Genomic DNA, 18,576 nt, shown 5'->3' with positions numbered 1-18,576 from the left:
GTGGCAATGTCCGCAGGCACCCCACTTCAAAGGGACACGGGGGGTCCCCTGGAGGCGGGAAGGGGATGCAGAGGACAGCAGCCTTGGTGGGAGCGAGGCGCCATCTGCCCACCTGGAATCTTCTCCCGGCCCATCCCGCAGACTACGCCCCAGGGGGAGTCCCCCAAACCTGACCTGACCATCCCATCCTTGCCCCCCGCCCTTCCCGACGCAAGCCACCTAATGGGCCGGCCCCTCCTTAGCCCCAGGGGGCGTGGCCCACCGCACCCCTGCTGCCTTCACCTGTGCCCACTCTAGAGAACCTGCCCTCAGCTCCGGAGATGCGTCACCAGGCCTGGCCCCTCCTGTGTCAAACAGAGTGACGGCCAGCCTCCAGGGGAGGGGAGGCGGGCCCAGCTCACGCAGCCTTGCCGGGACTGTTCCTGCCACCATCGTCTGGGTCTTGGCCCTGCTAGCAGCCCTCCCCCTCCCCTCCCACAGGTCCAGGCTGGCGGGTCTGGACACCACTGCTCACAGCGCAGGGGGCTCATCCTCTCCCAGTGGCTCTCACGTGGCCGTGTCACCCAGCATGAATCATCTCCACATTAAGCGATGAAACACAACAGCTGCCCTGCCCTCCCCACAAGGGGCCTTTCCACGAGTGCGGGGGTCACTTTTGATCATACCGACTTCAACGCCCCCTGCCCATCTGGCAGACCACCAGTAAAGGGGGTGCGGGGAGCTAAACACAGACTTTTCCCATTATAACTTAGGAATTATAGACATATATATATATATATTTACATTATGTGTATAGCTGTGAGTTTCCTATACATAAAGATTTAGATTTTCTCTGAATTTTATTTAAGGAAAATCAAGGAAGTAGTGCTAAGTATTTATTGCCAAAAGGGAGTTTTGGTTCTACAGTGATTGAAGGCCACCAGCCTGAAAGAATGTCTAAGTTTCCGTGCAATTTCCGAACAGGAAATATTCTTGCTGGCTCTCGGTGTTTTTAGAGCTGAACTTTCCATGTCGGAAGGAAATAGAAGGAGACGTTCACATTTCTAGTGGTAGTTTGAGCTGCGTTGAACCTTGGCCGCTAACCGGCCACCGAGTCCCAGTTTCTGCTAAACGTTACCTACTTGCTCCTCAAGTAAACGATCCATAAATGCTCTTTCAGGACAAGCAGGGCCACTCTCCCCGGGGCAGACCCGGCCCGCACACCGTGGGGTCTGCCCCCTGCAGATTTCCCAAACGCCCAATGGAATGGTGCTGGGGGCCTCTGGGAGGTGATTAGGCCACGAGGGTGGAGCCCTCAAGAACGGGACTGGGGTCCTTGAACAGGGGACCCCACAGAGCTCCCTCGCTCCTTCCGCCTGCAAGGACATAGCTGTGAGCCGGACGGGGCCCCCTTCACTGAACGTGGCCCTGTGCTCCTATCTGGGACCCCCAGACTCCAGACCGTGCGAAGTACATTTCTGCAGTTTGTCCTGGCAGCCGGGCAGACTGAGATGGCCATGACCCCACTCAGGTCCAGCTAAGCCAGCCTCCCCACATTACCGAGGAACGGACGCGGAAAGAACGGACGCGGAAAGAACAGCCCTACCTGCCCTCCCTGCTCGTTCGAGGTGATGCTGAGGGGGGAGGTGGGCTTCCTGCTCTGTCTCCAGAATTTCGTCTGTCGGTAGGATCTGGGGGCAGGGGATGATCGAGCAAGAAATAAAGTAAACTTCGTTTTGTAAGAAATAAAGCCTCACAAAAAGCTTTGCCCCTTGCAGAAACGTCCGCTTGACTTAAGACTGTTGGGAGGGGAATTAGGGCGAGTGGTACAGCTGGATCCAGAGGTAAAGCTGGAGAGGAAGCAGATTTTAGCTGCAATGTGGTATCTGGTGAAGACAAAGCCAGTTTCTAGTAGTTTCAGCTTTCAAGACAGGAGACGGAATGGCCCTGGCTGGCATCCTCTCCTTCCGGTCACCCCCCTTTCTCCTCCATCTCCTGGTCCTTTACTGGCTCTAAGGAAAGGGTCCTGACGTTCTCTCAGTAGCTCAGGGAAGACTCCCTCCCAGGACCCCAGCCTGACTGCTCCTGCCTACGGGGTCTTCCCGGCACTTGGAAGAGCCCGGCCCTGGTTCCTCTCGCCCCATCTGCCCAGGCTGCCCCGACGGAGCCTACCCTTTGGTGTGGTCCCCGCTGGCCTTCTTCAGGGGGACAGAGGGCAAAGCTGATTTTGGACGTTAAGGAACATCATAGCCTAAACTTGAGTCCCGCTTGAGCGGGAAGGCAGGCAGGGCTCGGCTGTGCAGATGGGTCCCTTCCCTCGTCAGACGGTCACCTGCTGGGGGGCTCGCCCTGCTTCTCCACCCGCCTGGCCCCTCTCCCGGAGCGGGAGCGGCTCGCTCACCGGGCACAAGGAAACACCAGAGACAGCGGGTCCAGCCTCGGAAGCCCCCTCCCCATCTGCTGGGGCAGGGGTGACCCTGGGGAGCCCCAAGCTGGCTGGAGGTTGTGCTCATGTGAGAAAGGCTGTTACTAAAGTGGAAGCAGATGCTGGGTCTTCAAGGAAAGAAGGTTCTGGATGTGGACAAAGCTGAGGACAGACGGTTGAACTGACCCCCCCCCCCCCACCCATCCTGGCCCCTTCTGCCAGTCCAGCCCTCATCTGTCCCTCTGCCATGGCCCAGGGAAGGAGTCAGCTGGTGGTGACTCTTCCTACCTTGACCGTTCACCCCGGAAATCTGTACCGTGTCTCGGGCAACAGTCCTTCCCAAGACAGAAAACCGTCCTAAGGATGGCAGAGGGGACTTTATTCTGGGGGCACCAGGGGCCGGGACCCTCACGCACAAGCACAGTCAGGAATGAGGGGAAGGCTGCCTTCGCGCTCGGCAAGGCCAAGGCCGTCCATACTCTCAGCTCAGACTTTCTGGCCGAGCACGTCAGCCTGGTGCTGGCCACTGAACCGCCTGCCTCGGCGTCTCCAGGTACTGGACCCGGGAGGTCCGGGGACGACTGGGGGGCCAGGAGGGGACCCACACGGGGGACGCCGGGCCAGGAGCCGGTCTTACTCTTCCCGCAGGGCTCCCACACCTGAGATCACCCACCTGGGTCCATGAAGCCAGAGCAGTCGGGGTGAGGCGGACGGATGGAGGGATGCAGACCCTGCGAGCGGCCTGCGGAGAAGCGGCGTCTAGAGCCCCGTGGCCCAATGTGGCAGCCACCGGCCTTAATTCTATTTAAATAGAATTAAGAATCCACGCCTCGGCTACATGAGCTAAGGTGCCCAGGAGGCGGTGGCTGCTTACAGACAGACGGGGTGCACGGAGCGTCTTTATTCCTGCAGACGGTCCTGGCGCTGGTCTGCAGACCTCATGCATCCCTCGGGTTGAACCGCCTTTGGGCCCCAGTTTCTCCTGCATCAGGAGCGTCCCCAAGGCTCCAGTTGCTCTTATGCCCAAGAGCCGGGGGCCAGGGGGTCGATGAGTGTTTCCACTTTGGTTCCACTCGCTTTCTGGACTGTTCTCGGCGGGGAGGGCGTGCAAAAGCGTTTTGATCCCAGAGAGCTGTGGGGTCAGGCCCTCTGGGGGCAGAGACGTGGCCGCTCCCTGACTGGGCAGCACCAAGGGCATGGGAAAGTCTCAGAGACAGCTGCCCCTGCTTCCTCACCTGCCAAGGCCCAGGTGAGTCCCCGGGTAGAGGAGGGGGAGTCGGGAATCTTCCCACCTCCCTGGGCCGATCTGCTTCTCTGAGCAGGAGCCTGGGGCCCCTTCTCCCTTCATCACCCGCTGGGTCATGGTCAACAGCAAGTTCCAGACAGGTGATCACCGCACCCCCCAGAGCTGCCCGTGGAGCATCTGGGGCTGGCCCTGCCCTGGAACCTCCACAGTCATGGCAGAGCTGCCTTAAGGAACTGAAGCCTTGGAACCCCCTGGGTCATCCTATTGACCCTGAAGGACTTGGGTTAAAGTTCAATCTGGAGTTTTAACTGGGATTGTACCGAAGAGAAATGACATCTCTGTAACACTGACTTTCCCAATTCATGAACATGACATATTTCTCCATTTACTGAGTTTTCTTTAACTCCTCTGTGTGAAATTTCACAGATCTTCTGTAAAGATCTTAGAGGTTTTTGGTTAGATTTATTCTTAGGCATTGGAGATATATATATATTTTTTCTGTACGCGGCCCTCTCACTGCTGTGGCCTCTCCCGTTGCGGAGCACAGGCTCCGGACGCACAGGCTCAGCGGCCATGGCTCACGGGCCCAGCCGCTCCGCGGCATGTGGGATCTTCCCGGACCGGGGCACGAACCCGTGTCCCCCGCGTCGGCAGGCGGACTCTCAACCACTGCGCTACCAGGGAAGCCCAGGCATTGGATACTTTTCAGTGCTTATCAGAAAGTGTATCTTAAAAGTTCTTTCCTGTCTTTGCTGATAAATTTCTGTTCATGACAGGAGGGCAGTCCAGCTATTTACTTAACTTCAGACGATTCTATGCAAAACCTTTTCATGCTGACCAGCTTGGTCCTGCACAGTCTCGTGGGGCCCAGGGGCCATCGGAAATGTCCAGGGCAGTCCTCTGCTCCGGGAGAGATTCCCTCTGGCCATTAGGTGTCCAAGACACTCCTGTCACCTGCCCCATTCTTCAGACAGAATGAGTATTTTAGGAGCAGAGCAGGGATTTACTTGAGTCCATTTATTTTCCATAAGGTGGCGAGCAGAACAGATGGAAATGAAGACCGAGAACATCAATTACCATGAGGACAACGAAAGAACGGGGCCAAACTACAAAGCGACCGACCGACCAGCCAACCAACCACAGAGACCAAGGGACAGAGTGGGAAGTCCAGCAGGCCAACCTCAGACACCTGATGTTAGGACTGATGGCGATTCCTGCGTCCTTACTGCCTAACTGTCCTTCCTCAGCTGACGCTCGCAGGTGCAAACTCACTCGTGGCACAAACACACGATCACATTAGGAGCGCCGGTTCTAGGGCCAGATCCAGCTAGATATTCCCACCAGGGCTTCAAGTACTTTCTTTCTTTAAAAATTTATTTATCTATTTCTGGCTGCGTTGGGTCTTCGTTGCGGTGCGCGGGCTTCTCATCGCGGTGGTTTCTCTTTTTGTGGAGCACGGGCTCTAGGCGCACGGGCTTCGGTAGTTGTGGCACATGGGCTCAGTAGTTGTGGTGCACGGGCTTAGGTGCTCCGCAGCACGTGGGATCTTCCCGGACCGGGGCTCAAATCCGTGTCCCCTGCATTGGCAGGCGGATTCTTAACCACTGCGCCACCAGGCAAGTCCCCTCAAGTACTTTCTGGTTTGGTTACCTTCCTGGAAATTTTGGGGATGCTTTTCTTGGAGTCTACTCCTTAATGAGAATCCAGGAACCCCACTCTCCTCCCAGCTGGACAGGCTTGTTTGGCTGCCAGAAGCTGCCAGAAGCCCCGGCAGGGTACTCCCAGAAAAGGTCCATTTCCCTTCTTCTTTATGCCACAGACAGACCCTGGCATGTGTGAAATGCACATGGCCCCAGGATGGCTCTCTTACTTCTCTGGAAAAGTTTCTCCTATTTCACCCCATCTTCTCACAACAGAAAACTAGAGATGGAGGAAGTTGGGTGCTTTATGGTTTAAAGCACCCTACCTGGCTGCTTCCCGGGAAACGGGCTTTTGCTCCTGCGTGTGCAGGATTCAGGGAGAGTGTTTTCCAGGCAGAGGCCCCTGCAGGCGTCGCTGCCACGTGCTCCCTAGGGCAGGTTTGCCCAGTGTATCTCCTGAGCTCGGGAGCCTGACTCAGGAAGTCCCCTGCAGGGCCCTGGAGCCGGCATCAGGCATCAGCTGAAACACGTCTGAGTCAACGTGGAATGACTCAAGGCTTTGAAATATGTAAGCTGTATGTCTCACAAAACTGGGGGAAAATGATGCCGCTTTCCCTCCTGGAGGCTGTCGTCTGAGCCGGAAGCTCAGCCCCAGCGCGGCCCGGCCTCCCCTCCTCCCCAGGGCACGCTGCTGCGGGCCGTGAGCCCGCCGGCTCCCGGGCGGCATGGCTGGGAATAGGACCGCAGGGGACCCCACAGAAGGTGGCCAGGGACATTCCATGGTCTCCTCTGCCCCTAAATGGGACAGGGCTTGGAAGGGAAAGTGAGACAGCGTTTATTTGCTGCTCTGGAGGAGACAGGAAAACACCATGTTATCACCAAATGGCATTCATTAGGGGTCTTATTCTCTGAAAATCAGCCAGGTTCCCAGGCGCTCTCAGTGAGAGAGGAAGACTCGGCACGGTAAGAATACGGTCTGTCTTGTCTTTGAAGCCCCTCAAAGGTGGCTTCCCTCTTTCTGGAAAGTTCCCAGCAGAACACCTGGTGTGGGAAGATGCTTGCTAACAGCTCTGTGTGGCGGAAATTACATCGACTACAAAGTCAGACACACCGGCTTCTATTCCCAGTTCTGCCGCTTAATAATGGTGTAATTAATATGCTACTTAATTGCTCTGAGCTTCACTCCCCTCTTCCCTAAGACGAGGAGCTAATGCCTATCTTGGAGAGGCGTCCTGAGGATTCCACGCGACGACGTGTGTGTAGCACTGCAGGTTACTGAGAATGGGTGGTGGAATGTTAATTCAGAGGAGACGACGCAGATCCTGGCGCTGAATAGGAATCCGACAGCCGAGGGGCACCCCTCCTGGCCCGGCTAGTCCCGGGGCAGGTGATCATCTGAATGGAAATGGAATACAGGGCCAGGGACTCCTGCTTTCCACCCCCCGCTGACCTGTGTTGCATCTGGAAAACTAGTAACAGTGGGGAAGAGAAGGTTTGGAAAGTTGCCCTGCACCATCCTCTTAGAAACGATGCGCTCCTTCTCGTCGCCCCCCAGAGCTGTGCAGCCGCGGGGAGCCTCCAAGCCACTGGGATGCCCACTCCGGGGCAGCCGCCCCCTGTGAAGCCCAGGTCAGTGGACGCCGGCGATGCTGACCTGCCTACAGGGCCGGAGATGGAAGGCCCGCTTGAACCGGGTCACCCTCTGTCCTTGAGGCCCAGGGGCAGCTCGGTTGGGGAGGGCACAGATAATCCAAGTGACAGGGAGCCAACCTGCCCTGCCCTGCCTCACTCAGCCAATGGCTCTAATCTCTCCCAGACTTTTTTCTAGAAGCTGCTTACAAGTAGCAAAGCAGAGACATTTGCAGGTCCGTCCCGTACTGGAAGGTACAGGGGGCAGTGATGCAGCCCTGAGGTGGGGAAACAGACACCCAGCCCTGAGCAAACGCAGCCCCAGCTCAGCTCTTACAGCCAGGCCCTTAGTACGCGCGGCGGGCGAAACGGGGAGAGAACAGAGCCCAGGTGGGTCTGGGGGGCTGGGCCTCGAGAGGTTTGGTTTCCAGTCTCTTCTAGATGACGTGCCGGGGGCCGGGGCCATGGTGGGGAGACGAGGACCATTCTGCCTACCCTGCAAGGCGGTTTGCTCAGGCATGTCCCTGTTCCCTGTGTCCAGACCACGGCCCGGCCCGCGGGCTGAGATTCTGCTTCGAGGAGCTGGCCTGGCTCAAGGCCTGCAGGCTCCGGAGCTGGAACGTTTATCGTCGGGAGGATACGGTCCTTCGCTGAGCCTCTGCGCCCACTGTCCCCCACCTGTGCCCCTGGCACCGTGGGCCAGAGGCCCGCCTCAGAGGCCTACCTTGGGCTTGAAGGCGATGAGTTTCAGGATCATCTCCACCGTGAAGAGGCCGGTGAACAGCATGTTGAGAATGTTCATGGCGATTTTGAACAGGCAGCTCTGCCCGTAGTGCTGCAGGGGTGGGCGCCGTGCGTGAGCCGGGGCTCGCTGCTCCCGGCCACCCCCGCGGGGCCCCGCAGGTCCCTCCCGTCTCTGCCGGCACTGCCGGCGCGGCTGCGCAGAGGCTCGTGCTCCGGCCCTGACGGGAGACGGCCCTGCCGGCCTCCTGGTCCTCGGGGGGCTCCACCCAGCTCGGCCCACCGACGGTCATGGCCCCTTCAGGGTCCCCTGTGCTCCACTTCCCTCCCTCCATCTCATCGGCCCAGGATCCTGGGATCCTCCACCCTCGACAAGGGACGCTTGTGCTTCTCCAGCTGCCCCCCAACCCCCGCCCCCTTGGCCAGCGTGACGGTGACACGCCGCCCACGCGCCCACCGGCAGATGCCACGGCCAGCCCGCCGGACCGACCTGCATGGCCAGGCAGATGGTGTTCAGCAGGATGAGGACGAACATCAGGTACTCGAAGTAGGTGGAGTTGACCACGTACCACACCTTGTACTGGTGCTGGTTCTTGGGGATGTACCTCCGCAGGGGCCGGGCCTTCAGGGCGTACTCCACGCACTGCCGCTGCGTCGGGGAGACGGGGGTGAGAAACCCGGATGATGGCGGGGGTGGGTGGGGGCAGAGGAAGCTGCACACCCCAGGGGTGGGGTTCTCTGGGAGAGAGACATCATCTATAGCTCTAGCTCGTTTATAGGTTGAGCTGCTACTTGGACGTGTTTTGATTTTCTATCCCTCCCTCAACGGGGGAGAGACCCTCTCTAGTTAGTCCCATCAGGACATAGTCAGGGGGCCCGTGTCCCCTCCTTTCCATCTCGGTGATGCCTGCTGTGCCCCGCAGATGCTCGGTGGCATCTGGTAAATACTGGCTGACTGACGGACAGTCTGTCTTCTCGCTGATGGTTTCCCAGCCACAGACTCTCCTGGGGGCCCGTCTCTCCTCAGTGTTCCTCTCCTGTCCTAAGTCCATCTTCCTTATCTGCCAGGGTCCGCAGACTAGAAGTCACAGCTCACGGCCAGGGGAATGGGATCCTGGGCCGACTACACTCTGGCCATCTCTGCACTGTGCCCGGAGCCCAGGTCAGGACCAGGGTCCCCCAGGCCCTTCTCTCACCCAGCCTCCAAGCCTGACCAGTGCTGTTCTCTCCACTTCTACTGTCACTTCTCGCCTACACTTGCTAATTGGCCTCCCTCTCTCCTGGCTTCCTTACAGTCCAAAGTCCAGGCCCAAGGTGTGGACATCGGAGCTGCAAGGGGTGCAGCGGGCCTGACGGGGGTGCTCCTTACCTAGCAGAGCTCGAGTCCCCTGCGGACGGGATGCATTTCCCGTGGACGCTTTCCGGCCTCCCGACCGCACACCCAGCCTGCCCTCCCGGCCGCGGAGCTCAGCCCAGGGCCAGCGTGGCTGCGTCCCTCCTGCTGGAGCCCTTCCCCCCCTCTGCGTGCACAGCCTCTCTGTTCTACAAGAAACCATGTAACAGTGGTTTCTAAGCCATCCTCTCCCCGCCCCAAACCTCCACCCTCACCGTTCTGGTTTCTTTCCTCTATCAGTGGTGCCGCCCCACCCTGGGCACCTCCTGACTCATCGGCTTCTAGGTGTGGGCGAGAGGCTCTTTCACAAAACCCCCCAGGCCCGCCACTGAATCTCCCTGAGGAGCTGTTAACAGACCCTGTTGGTTGAGCGCGGCTGCAAGCTGGATCTGCAGGGTCTGCGTCCCTTCTGCCCTTGGGCCTCCAGGAGACACTGGGCGGGGGGCCTGGGGCTCTCTCCCAACCACAGCCTCCCCCCAGGAACCAAGCTGCAGCCCTGCCCTCGGCGGCACCTGGTTCTTGTCCAGCTCGCAGTTCTTGTACTCCTGCTCCCCCTGCTCCTGGAAGGTGACAATGACGAAGCCCACGAAGATGTTCATCATAAAGAAGGCGATGATGATGATGTAGATGATGAAGAAGACGGAGATCTCCACGCGGTAGTTGTAAATGGGGCCCTTGTCCTCCGTGTGGGAGTCGATGGAGCGGTACAGCAGCCTGGGGGGACAGCCCACGGAGGGCGGTGGCGATGACACCGCTGCTCCGAGCGCCCCGGGGCCGGGGAGCCGGAGACAGCTCCAGGCTGAGAGTCGGGAGGCCTGCGTTCAAGCCCCAGCTCTGCCTCTTACTGGCTGTGTGACTTGGGCAAACCACTCAACCTCTCTGAGCCTCAGATTCCTTACCTGCAAAGTGGAGACAATAATTCCGGACTTTCCTACCGGGCAGGGTAGTTGACCTAACGTAGGTGAAGGTGTTTTGAAACTGGCAGGAGCTGTCTAACTGTGACATGAGTCATGGCCATTGATTTCAAATGCTGGAGATATTGGTAAATATCGAAACAGCTTTGCTGCTTCTCTGGCAGAGACTCGGAGGGTTTACGGTGAACATAAAATAAATCTGAGAACGAGTATTAAGATAGAAACACTTGATCAAGAAAAACGCCCCAGGCTCACTCAGACCAGCAGCAAGGTCTGGTTCACGCTCAGGTGGCCTGTGTCTGCCGCCCAGCTGGGCCGCGGCTACGTGCCCGTCAGGCTGCTTCCTCTCCCGCCTCTGTTACTCCACACAGCACGTGGCTGTTCTCTAGGTAGCACAGATATTTTACCATTTAATAACGGTGCCTCTCACCTAAGGTCCCGTGCTGTCGTTGACTTAGAAATATCTAGAATTTCCTGACATTCAGATGATCATGTCACTGGAATACACACGGGGGTGTGAGGGAAGCAGGTGTCTGTACAGAGATACACGGAGCCCCTCCTGGACAGGCCTGGTAGAGGGGATGCAGCTTATGGGCCACCAGGGTGGTCCAGGCCTGGCCGCACTGCCTCTGCAGGGACTTTCCTCTGCAAATCAGACACAGCTCCCTCCAAGGAGACTGGGGCAGAGTCTAACCAGTGGGCACCTCCGCCATCTCTACCCACGTCCGTGCCTGCCGGGAACTTCAGTCCTACGGTGACCCAGGGGCCCCTCCACTCCCAGATGCCATGAGGGTGATGACAGACTTTACTGTGGCTCCGTCTAGGCTGGGGAGGGGAGCTAAAAGAAGCTCATTTCGGGTTGAAGCTCTGAGATCCAGAAGAAGAAGAGTGGTGTTTGGGCGGCAACCATGGCCCGTGGGGAGCCGGAGAAGTATGGTTTCTGGGAAGGGTGTGGAGCGGTGGTTGACCCCGGCCCGGAGCTGCGTACTCACTCTGGCCACCCCTCAAAGGTGGAGACGGTGAACAGGGCCATCATGGCCGCCAGGACATTGTCAAAGTCGAACTTGCTGTTCTCCCAGCTGCGGGGCTGGATGATGGGGTGATCCACCTCCCCGTCCTTGTATGTGACGTAGTTCCCCCTGAGGAAGCGAGAAAGGGCTCGTCCTGGGGTCTCCCGTCTCCCCTCAGCCTACCCACCACTGCCTCCTGGCTGGGGGTGGGATGGAACTGGCTAAGCTTAAACCCAGAGCTCCAGCCGCTGGGAAGATGTCAGGGGTGGAACATTCAGGAACAGATGATCTTACGTGTTACGTCAATAGGACCAGACAACCCGTGGGTAAAAGTGCAGCCACCACTGCTGTCAGAGAAAGAATGGGCCACCCCTCCTCTCAGGACAAGTCACCAACCGCCTGGAGTCAACCAGCCTGACTGCCCCCCCGGCCGTACTCACTTGCATTCGGCCTCTGTCTGTTTGGAACTGTCCGAACAGGTGTAGAGCTTGCCCTGGAAGGCGGAAGAGCAAAGTGACTGGAGATGCTCCTTAATCGAGGGCCCAGTCAGAAACCCATTAGTGATGTCTCTGTAGCCAGCTCTGCGCTGGGGTCTCGGGACCAAAGTGTAAGGAGCAGAGCCCAGGCAGGAAGTCAGGACTCAGAGTGGTCAGTGCACAAACATGCCCTGGGCTGCAGGCACCCAACCGAAGGGAAGCCCAGACGGCGAAGCTGGGCCCACAGGGCAGGTCTGGTGAGGGAGGGGGGACGGGCGGTGGAAGTCAGGGCACGATGACACGGTGAGGGGAGAGCTTCAGGTGGAGAAGGGCAGAAAGAGAAGGGCTGAGGCAGAGAAGGGCAGGAACCAGGGACCCGGCCTCCCCGTCGCCGAGGGCCCGCCAGGAGCAGGGCGAGGACCCAGACAAACCGGGGCTCTGCAGTGACCTGGGGGGACTCGGTGCTGTGGTGACAGGGAGCCCCGTGGGCTTAGGTGGGTGACTCACACGGAGGGATCTGGGGATAGCAGTCCCTCTGCTGTTCTCTACAAGGAAGGGCTGGGGCTGTGAGGGCCAGGTGGTGATGGAGGCACCTGTCTCCACGCTGCTCTCCTCAGGCTGGGGGCTAGCCCTCCTCGGGTCTAGTCCTCCCCTGGTCTGGGAACTAGTTAGCTCTCCTTGGGTCTGGGAACTAGTCCTCCTCTGGTCTGGGAACTAGTTAGTCCTCCTCTGTTCTGGGAACCAGTCCTCCTCGGGTCTGGAAGCTGGGAGGGGCTGTGGGGGGGCCGCATCCATCCCCAGTGTGACCCAGCACCGTCCCCTCCGCGTCCCCTCTGCCAGCTCCCGTCCGGGTCCCAGAAGCTGGTGGGCGGGAAGGATGCAGGGCCACAGGTCCGGCCGAGACCCCACCTTGAAGAGCTGGACCCCGATGCAGGCGAACATGAACTGGAGCAGCGTGGTGACGATCACAATGTTCCCGATGGTGCGGATGGCCACGAACACGCACTGCACCACGTGCTGCGGGGGACAGAGGGGCGGGCCCGGGGCCGTGGCTGAGCCCCTTCGCCACGAGCGGGGAACCAGACTCAAAGGGGCACAGCGAGCGTCCTCCTAGGTCCCGGGGTGATGGAGCCTGGTGAAACCCGCGTCCCACTGGGCTCTAGGAGACCACGGGGACCAAAGCCCCGCTGACCTCCCACGTTCTGGGGGCAGCAATTCAGGGGTCTCATCACTACCTGGGGCTCGGGGTAGCGTGTGTGTCTCCTTTAGCAAAAGCTCTGCTGAGAAGCTGGGATTGTGAACGGGGGCCTCTGCTGTGGCTCCGTGTATCACGGACCCGGGATGGGAAGTGGGGCTGAGGTGCTGGCAGGAGGGTCCCGGCTCCGACCCGGGAGCCTGACGGTTGGCCCTGTCTCCCGCCTGCCCGTCACCTCACGTGGACCCCCAGGCTGAGGCTCCCGCCCAGGCCCGCCCAGCTCACCTTCAGCCCCTTGGCCCTGTTGATGGCCCTCAGGGGCCTCAGCACCCTCAGGACCCGCAAGATCTTCACCACGTTGATGGCACTGGACCTGGGAGAGAGGACGGCCGGGGGTGAGCCTCTCCTGCCCCTGGTGCGGCAGCAGTGGAGGGTGAGCCGCTTCCTGGCAGGAAGTCCCAGCCCAAATGGAGAAACTGGGGAGTCTGCTGGGGACTTTCTCGCCCCAGCACCATTTCCCATTCTCTTCTCCCACCGCAGGGACCCAGAGCTGGCCGGGGACTTTCTTGTTGGTGAGCAAATCATGGGAAAAGCATTTACCGTGAGCCACTAGCAGTATAACGTACTACTCGGGGGGTGTTTACTGTGCCGAGGACACGCAGAGCGAGGCAAAGCTCCGCCAGACCCCGGCCACTGAGGATACACTTCCTAACTTTGTTGGGCCCTCGCTTCTTCATCTGTAAGACGGGGCAGCGACCGCCTCACGAGCTTGTTGCAAGGATTAAATGAGAAAACACACACGAACCATCTAGCAGCCTAACTGGCCCATGCTGTGATGTGAACACGGGGTGGCTTCTATTATCACGAACTTGAAGGAATACTGTACGAATGGGGGGACTTTGGGTGGAGGAGATACCTGGTGCTCACCTGCAAACCCAAGTCCCAGGCGGCTGCCCATCGCGCTCACTCTGTACGCAGCACACCCAGGCCTAGAGGCAACGGCTCGGACACCGCAGACTCCGTGCACCTGGGACGCCAGCGCCCAGCCGACTCCCCTGGGAGCACAGGCCACTGCTGCCCTCCAGGGGCACGCAGGCCCCTCACCCCGGCGGGCTGGCGGGCTCTCTGAAGTGTCCCTCACCCTCACCCACTAGCCGCCTTTGGAGAGCCTATACCCTCCTTGAGACCTAAAACACGTGGTCCCGTCAGCAAGCGCTGACCTCATTCCTCCCATGTCAGGACGCCGTCCGCCGAGAGTGGGACGGGGGAAAGTCCTACGTCTCTGGTTCACGACTCTCTGATCACAAGGAGCTCAAAGGGCTGCCCGATCCATCCCAGCATCTCAGGGACAATGGGAGGGATGGAAAGGCCGGACGGAGGGGGGAATTCTTGGCTCAAGGTTAAGAGTGATTTAGTGGCAGGGATGGGATTAGACCCACAGGCTCACAGGCAGACAGCCTGGGGTAGAATAACGACGATCCCAGCAAAGGGTCTCACTCTGAATGCCTCCACCTCCGCTCCTTCTAGGCCGACCACGGGGACAGCCTCGGGACGGAGCCCCAGACGCCTCTGCTCTGCCACTGGGGTGACCCGGGCCGAGTCCCAGGTCCTGACCTCAGTTTTTCTGTCTAGAAAACAGTGATAACATCGCTGGCCCTGCCTGCCTCATGGGTCCTATGAGGCTCAGAGGGGACTGTGTACGGAAAGTGCTTTGGAAGTTAAGTACAGGGTTAGCATTACCAGCGGGCAGAATTCAGGAGAAACTAGTAATGAGATTCTTTTAAACTTGAGCACGGTTCACAGCCTTGGTTGCAGGTGGAATTGTCCGGAGAGCGTTTAAAATCCCTCAGGCCCTGGCTGTAGCCCAGACCAATTAAATCAAAGCTTGGGGGGGGGAGGGGTCCAGGCAAAGGTCTTGTTTTAAAGTTGCTCCGGTGATTCCCCTGCACAGCCAGGAGTGAGGACCAGTCCCTCCTCCTTCTCCCTCCCTCATCAGGGGCTCTGACTGGAGACCGGAGAGGAAGGGGCGGGGGTCGTCAGGGCTGGCAGGCCTGGGCTGAGGGTGCCCGCGGAGCCGGTGGGAGGGCCCTGGAGACCTTCCTCTCTCGTAACTGGGCCGGGCCCGCCTGCTGGGTGAGATCCGGACATGGAAACGGATCCTCGCTTGGGTCAATGCACCCCAAGGGTCCCACCACTGAGGACCCAGACACCAGAAGCCACAGCCGCTGCCGAGGGCCCGTCCCGCTCCCAGCCTAGTTCCGCCGTGGCCGCAGGCAGGCCTCCCCGCCACCAGCGGTCGTCTCCCCCCACCCCTGGCTCCCGGCTGTCCTCTCCGACACTGTCCTCCATCCACGCCTCCCTCGGGGGCCAGGGGGCCCCACTCACTGGATGCCGAAGGAGATGAGGGACACGCTGACCACCAGTAGGTCCAGGATGTTGAAGTAGTTCCGGCAGAAGGAGCCCTTGTGCAGGAAGGCCCCGTAGGCGGTCATCTGGGGGGACATGGGGAGGCGCGGCCTGAGCAGCCCCCTGGGCTCCGGAGACCCCTCACTCCACCCCTCCCCACACGGCATCTCCGGCCGGGCCCAGGTGAGGAGCAGGGGAGTGACGGGGGCTGGGGGGCAGGACAGGAGACACGGTGCCGGGTGTGGGAGCTTCTGCTGCAGCCCCTGAAGGCTCCCCGCCCAGGACTGTCAGCGGCCCTCGCGCCCCCGTACGCTCAGGTCCCCCACACCCCCCGCCACAAGCTCGCTCCACCGCAGGGCCCGCCTAGGACACGGTCCTCTGGGGGGGACCCCCGGTGGGGACCAGCCACCCTGGCTTCCCAGGACTTTCCTGGCTTAGTCCCAGGCAATCCCTCAGTCTCGGGCAGACCCTAACGCCCGAAGTTCTACCAAGGACGCTGGCAACCCGCATCTGTCCACTTCCCAGCCTCAGGCAGTGCTGATGACCCACGCCTAGTACTCTGAGCTCCATTCTACTGTCTGGTTCTGGAGCCGTGTGTTCAGAGGGGCCGTGGGCACCACAGTAAGAGCACAGCTCTGGAGCCAGGCCACCCTCTGCACTTTGAGTGCCCGGGGCAAGTTACTCAACTTCTCTGAGTCTCATCTGAGAAATGGGGCAACGACATCCTCTACCCTGGAGGGTGGTAAGCGCCCTCGGGAATTACATGCAAAGCCCTTAGGTCACTGTCCTGCAGATGGCAAGCTCCATGCCAGGCGAGCTTCTCTACAGAGAACTGGACTCGGCCGGAGAGCTAGGACTTGGATTCTGGGTCCCTCCTGTGATGGGGGAGGATGTTCAGTGCCCCCTCTGTAAAGTAGCATCCCCTTCCCTGCCGTTGTGAGGTGCCTGCTGGAGAACCACGTGAAAGCCCCCTGGAGACTAAGAAGGGACCACGTCAGGGGTGATGACTGTCTCGGGTTTGCTGTCACCACCCCCCTCGGAGCTCAGCCTAGAGCCGCTGTTGAGGCCCCACAAACACCTGTCCGATTTCCTTGACGTGAGCTAAGGGCCAGTGGATTTCCAGGTGAAGGGCCGAAGGGTCACAGCCGTGAAGCGACAGCCAAAGGGGGAAATTTGGAGCTGACGGCTTAGAGCTTGGAAGCAGCTCCCTGGTCACCTGGGGCCCAATCTATCTCTTTGGAAACACAGCGTGCACAAGGTAGCCTGTCCGCGGAGCGATTCAAAAGCAAACACAGGGGAAATTGGCAAAAATAGCTCTTGGAACCTAATTTTTCCCACTTATCTCCTGCAGGAGGGGGTCACAGGGGACTCAGGCACCTGTGTCCTGCAGGAGCTTCCAGAAGTGGGTGGATTATGTGAAGGGTTGCAGGGAAATACAGTTGGAGATCTGTCCCAAAGGCCTGCCATCTGGAGGGGCTGCTTGCTGCTCTGTCTCTTAGTGGAGGTCTGGGCCCCCGAGTGCGGGCCCGGGTGCTTCCATGGTTTGTGTTACCTGAGAGGCCCTGTGCCCCGAAGGCTGGCGAGTGTGTGTGTGTGTGTGTGTGTGTGTTCAGGCTGTCCGCCCAGGCAGGGCCAGAGGAAGGGTGGCCATAGGAAAAAGGGCAGGTGGACGCTGGGAAAATGGGGCATTTATTTGAAAGTTCCCTGTGAGATCCAGGGAGTCAGGTACCCAGTGCAGGATCCCCCTTTTACCCTGTTTGCTGACTGCCACCCACCCCGCTTCTGCTCCTAAAGTCCTAACCTTTGCCCAGGAAGAGCCTCGCTGGGGAGAGGAAAGGGTTGAACGCTGGGCTGGGAGGGCAGGATGCCCCTCCGTCCAGCCAGCTCCGCTCCGGGCAGCAATGCTGCTCATTGAACGCATCTTACCTTCTGCAATCTCTACTCGCGGGTTCTGGTCCCACCTCCCTCCTCCTCTAGGTGACAGCCCTTGGCAACATTCAGGCCAACTGTCCTGGTCCCACAAGGCTAAACGTGCCCAGGCCTTCCAACTGTCCCTGACACTGGACACCCCTCCTGCACGACGGTCACCTCCGCCGGGCAGGATGCAGGGCCCAAGGGCGGGGCAGAGGGACCCGGGGACCGGGTGCAGGCAGTGTCCTGGGGCCGGGCTCCACCTAGAGGCACAGTCAGGCAGCGTAGAAGCGGGAAGCAGAGGGAGAGGGTGGGCGGGAGAGAGGATCTCGCCAGCACCGTGCTTGTAAGGAGATGGCAGCCTTGGAGGAAAAGGAGCGCCGCTGAGGCCCACCCGGGAGCTGGGGGGAGGGTCTGAGACCGGGAAAGAGTGTGGCGTTTGTGTGCCTCCCTGAGTCTGGAGTCCAGGGAAGGGCGTCCACGCAGCCGGGCGGCCCCGGTTCCCTCTCCCCACCCGCGGGGTCAGAGAGAAAACCCGAGGAACACTCCTGGTTTCCTCTTGGTTAACGTCTGGTTAGCTGGAACCAGGGGTCTGGACAAAAAAAGAAGGCATGCGAAAGTGACCACTCAGGTTGTATGTGGATGTGACAGGCCGTCCTCGCCTGAAGGAGGCCGGGAGGGAGGGTCTGGGGCTGCCACACGTGCAGGGTGGGAGGAGCCCGGACCCTGGGGAGGCACCGAGTGGGGTGGCCATGGTGAGGGTGACCCCCAGGCTCTGGGAGAGAACGGGAGTCACACACGCTCCCTCGACTTGGAACTCACCCCCGAAGCTCGGGTGGCCTGGGAAACTTGAAAACCCTAACAGAGTAGATGTAAGTACTATGTTAATTGTATATTAATAGAAATAACGAAATGAAGCTTAGGGCAAACGCCTGTTACCCGAGGCTGCTCAGACGTGGGCTCTACTGTGCTGGGGTCGCAGGGCTGGAGCAGGTCCGGGCCTGGGGGTCCAGCCCCTCAGCCCCGGGCTCTGGGTTCCACACTGAGCCCTGGAGGACATGGCTCCCTCCTCCAGGCCCGGGGCAAGGGGTGAGGCAGCAGAGCCTTGGGGGTAACCCAGGGCTCAGAGGTGTCTACAGGGTCTGTCCAAAGCCCTCGGTTGGGACACTGGCCTTGGCCCCGTGATTACCACCACACAGGCCTGTGCTGACAACAGGCCTCCCGAGGGCACAGGCAGGGTGACTCCTGGAGGCCCCTGAGCTTTCCCGCTTTTGTGGTTTGTATGGCATCTCCTCCGGGCAGGAGGAGGAAAGGACGGTTCCAGCCCGGGGCAGGCGTGGTTTCCAGAGGCGGTGGGGGGCGGGTGGTGCCCGGCCACCATCAGTCCGGCACTGTGCACAAGGTGAGGGGCACAGATTCCTCCAGTTTCAGACTTGAGAGTAAAAACGAGTGAAAGAAACAAGAGCAAAGGGGCAGAGCGCAGAGAGAGGAGGCTTTGCTGCGTGCGTTACCTTGAGGATAATTTCTAACGTAAAGATACTAGTGAAGACATAGTCTGCGTTGCCTAGGATCTGAAAGATAAGCATAACCAGGTTAGTGGCTCCGAGTGGC

At 59.8% G+C, this 18,576-nt stretch overlaps 1 protein-coding gene across 1 annotated transcript in view; it reads right to left on the bottom strand.

Annotated features, from left to right (window-relative positions):
* CACNA1C (calcium voltage-gated channel subunit alpha1 C) overlaps window positions 1-18,576 on the bottom strand; it is a 463,376-nt gene that overhangs the window by 48,834 nt on the left and 395,966 nt on the right. Inside the window, exons 22-30 of the mRNA XM_065888236.1 lie at window positions 18,477-18,536; window positions 15,034-15,140; window positions 12,934-13,021; window positions 12,363-12,470; window positions 11,418-11,470; window positions 10,960-11,106; window positions 9,566-9,767; window positions 8,151-8,309; window positions 7,644-7,754 (exon numbers count right to left, since the gene is read on the bottom strand). Coding sequence (XP_065744308.1) covers window positions 7,644-7,754; window positions 8,151-8,309; window positions 9,566-9,767; window positions 10,960-11,106; window positions 11,418-11,470; window positions 12,363-12,470; window positions 12,934-13,021; window positions 15,034-15,140; window positions 18,477-18,536 — 1,035 coding nt within the window. The remainder of the gene's footprint in view (window positions 1-7,643; window positions 7,755-8,150; window positions 8,310-9,565; window positions 9,768-10,959; window positions 11,107-11,417; window positions 11,471-12,362; window positions 12,471-12,933; window positions 13,022-15,033; window positions 15,141-18,476; window positions 18,537-18,576) is intronic.

This window comes from Phocoena phocoena, chromosome 11 (assembly GCF_963924675.1).
Source record: "Phocoena phocoena chromosome 11, mPhoPho1.1, whole genome shotgun sequence".
In the NCBI taxonomy this organism is placed as follows: Eukaryota; Metazoa; Chordata; class Mammalia; order Artiodactyla; family Phocoenidae; genus Phocoena; species Phocoena phocoena.
This window is presented reverse-complemented; position numbering and strand designations above follow the sequence as displayed.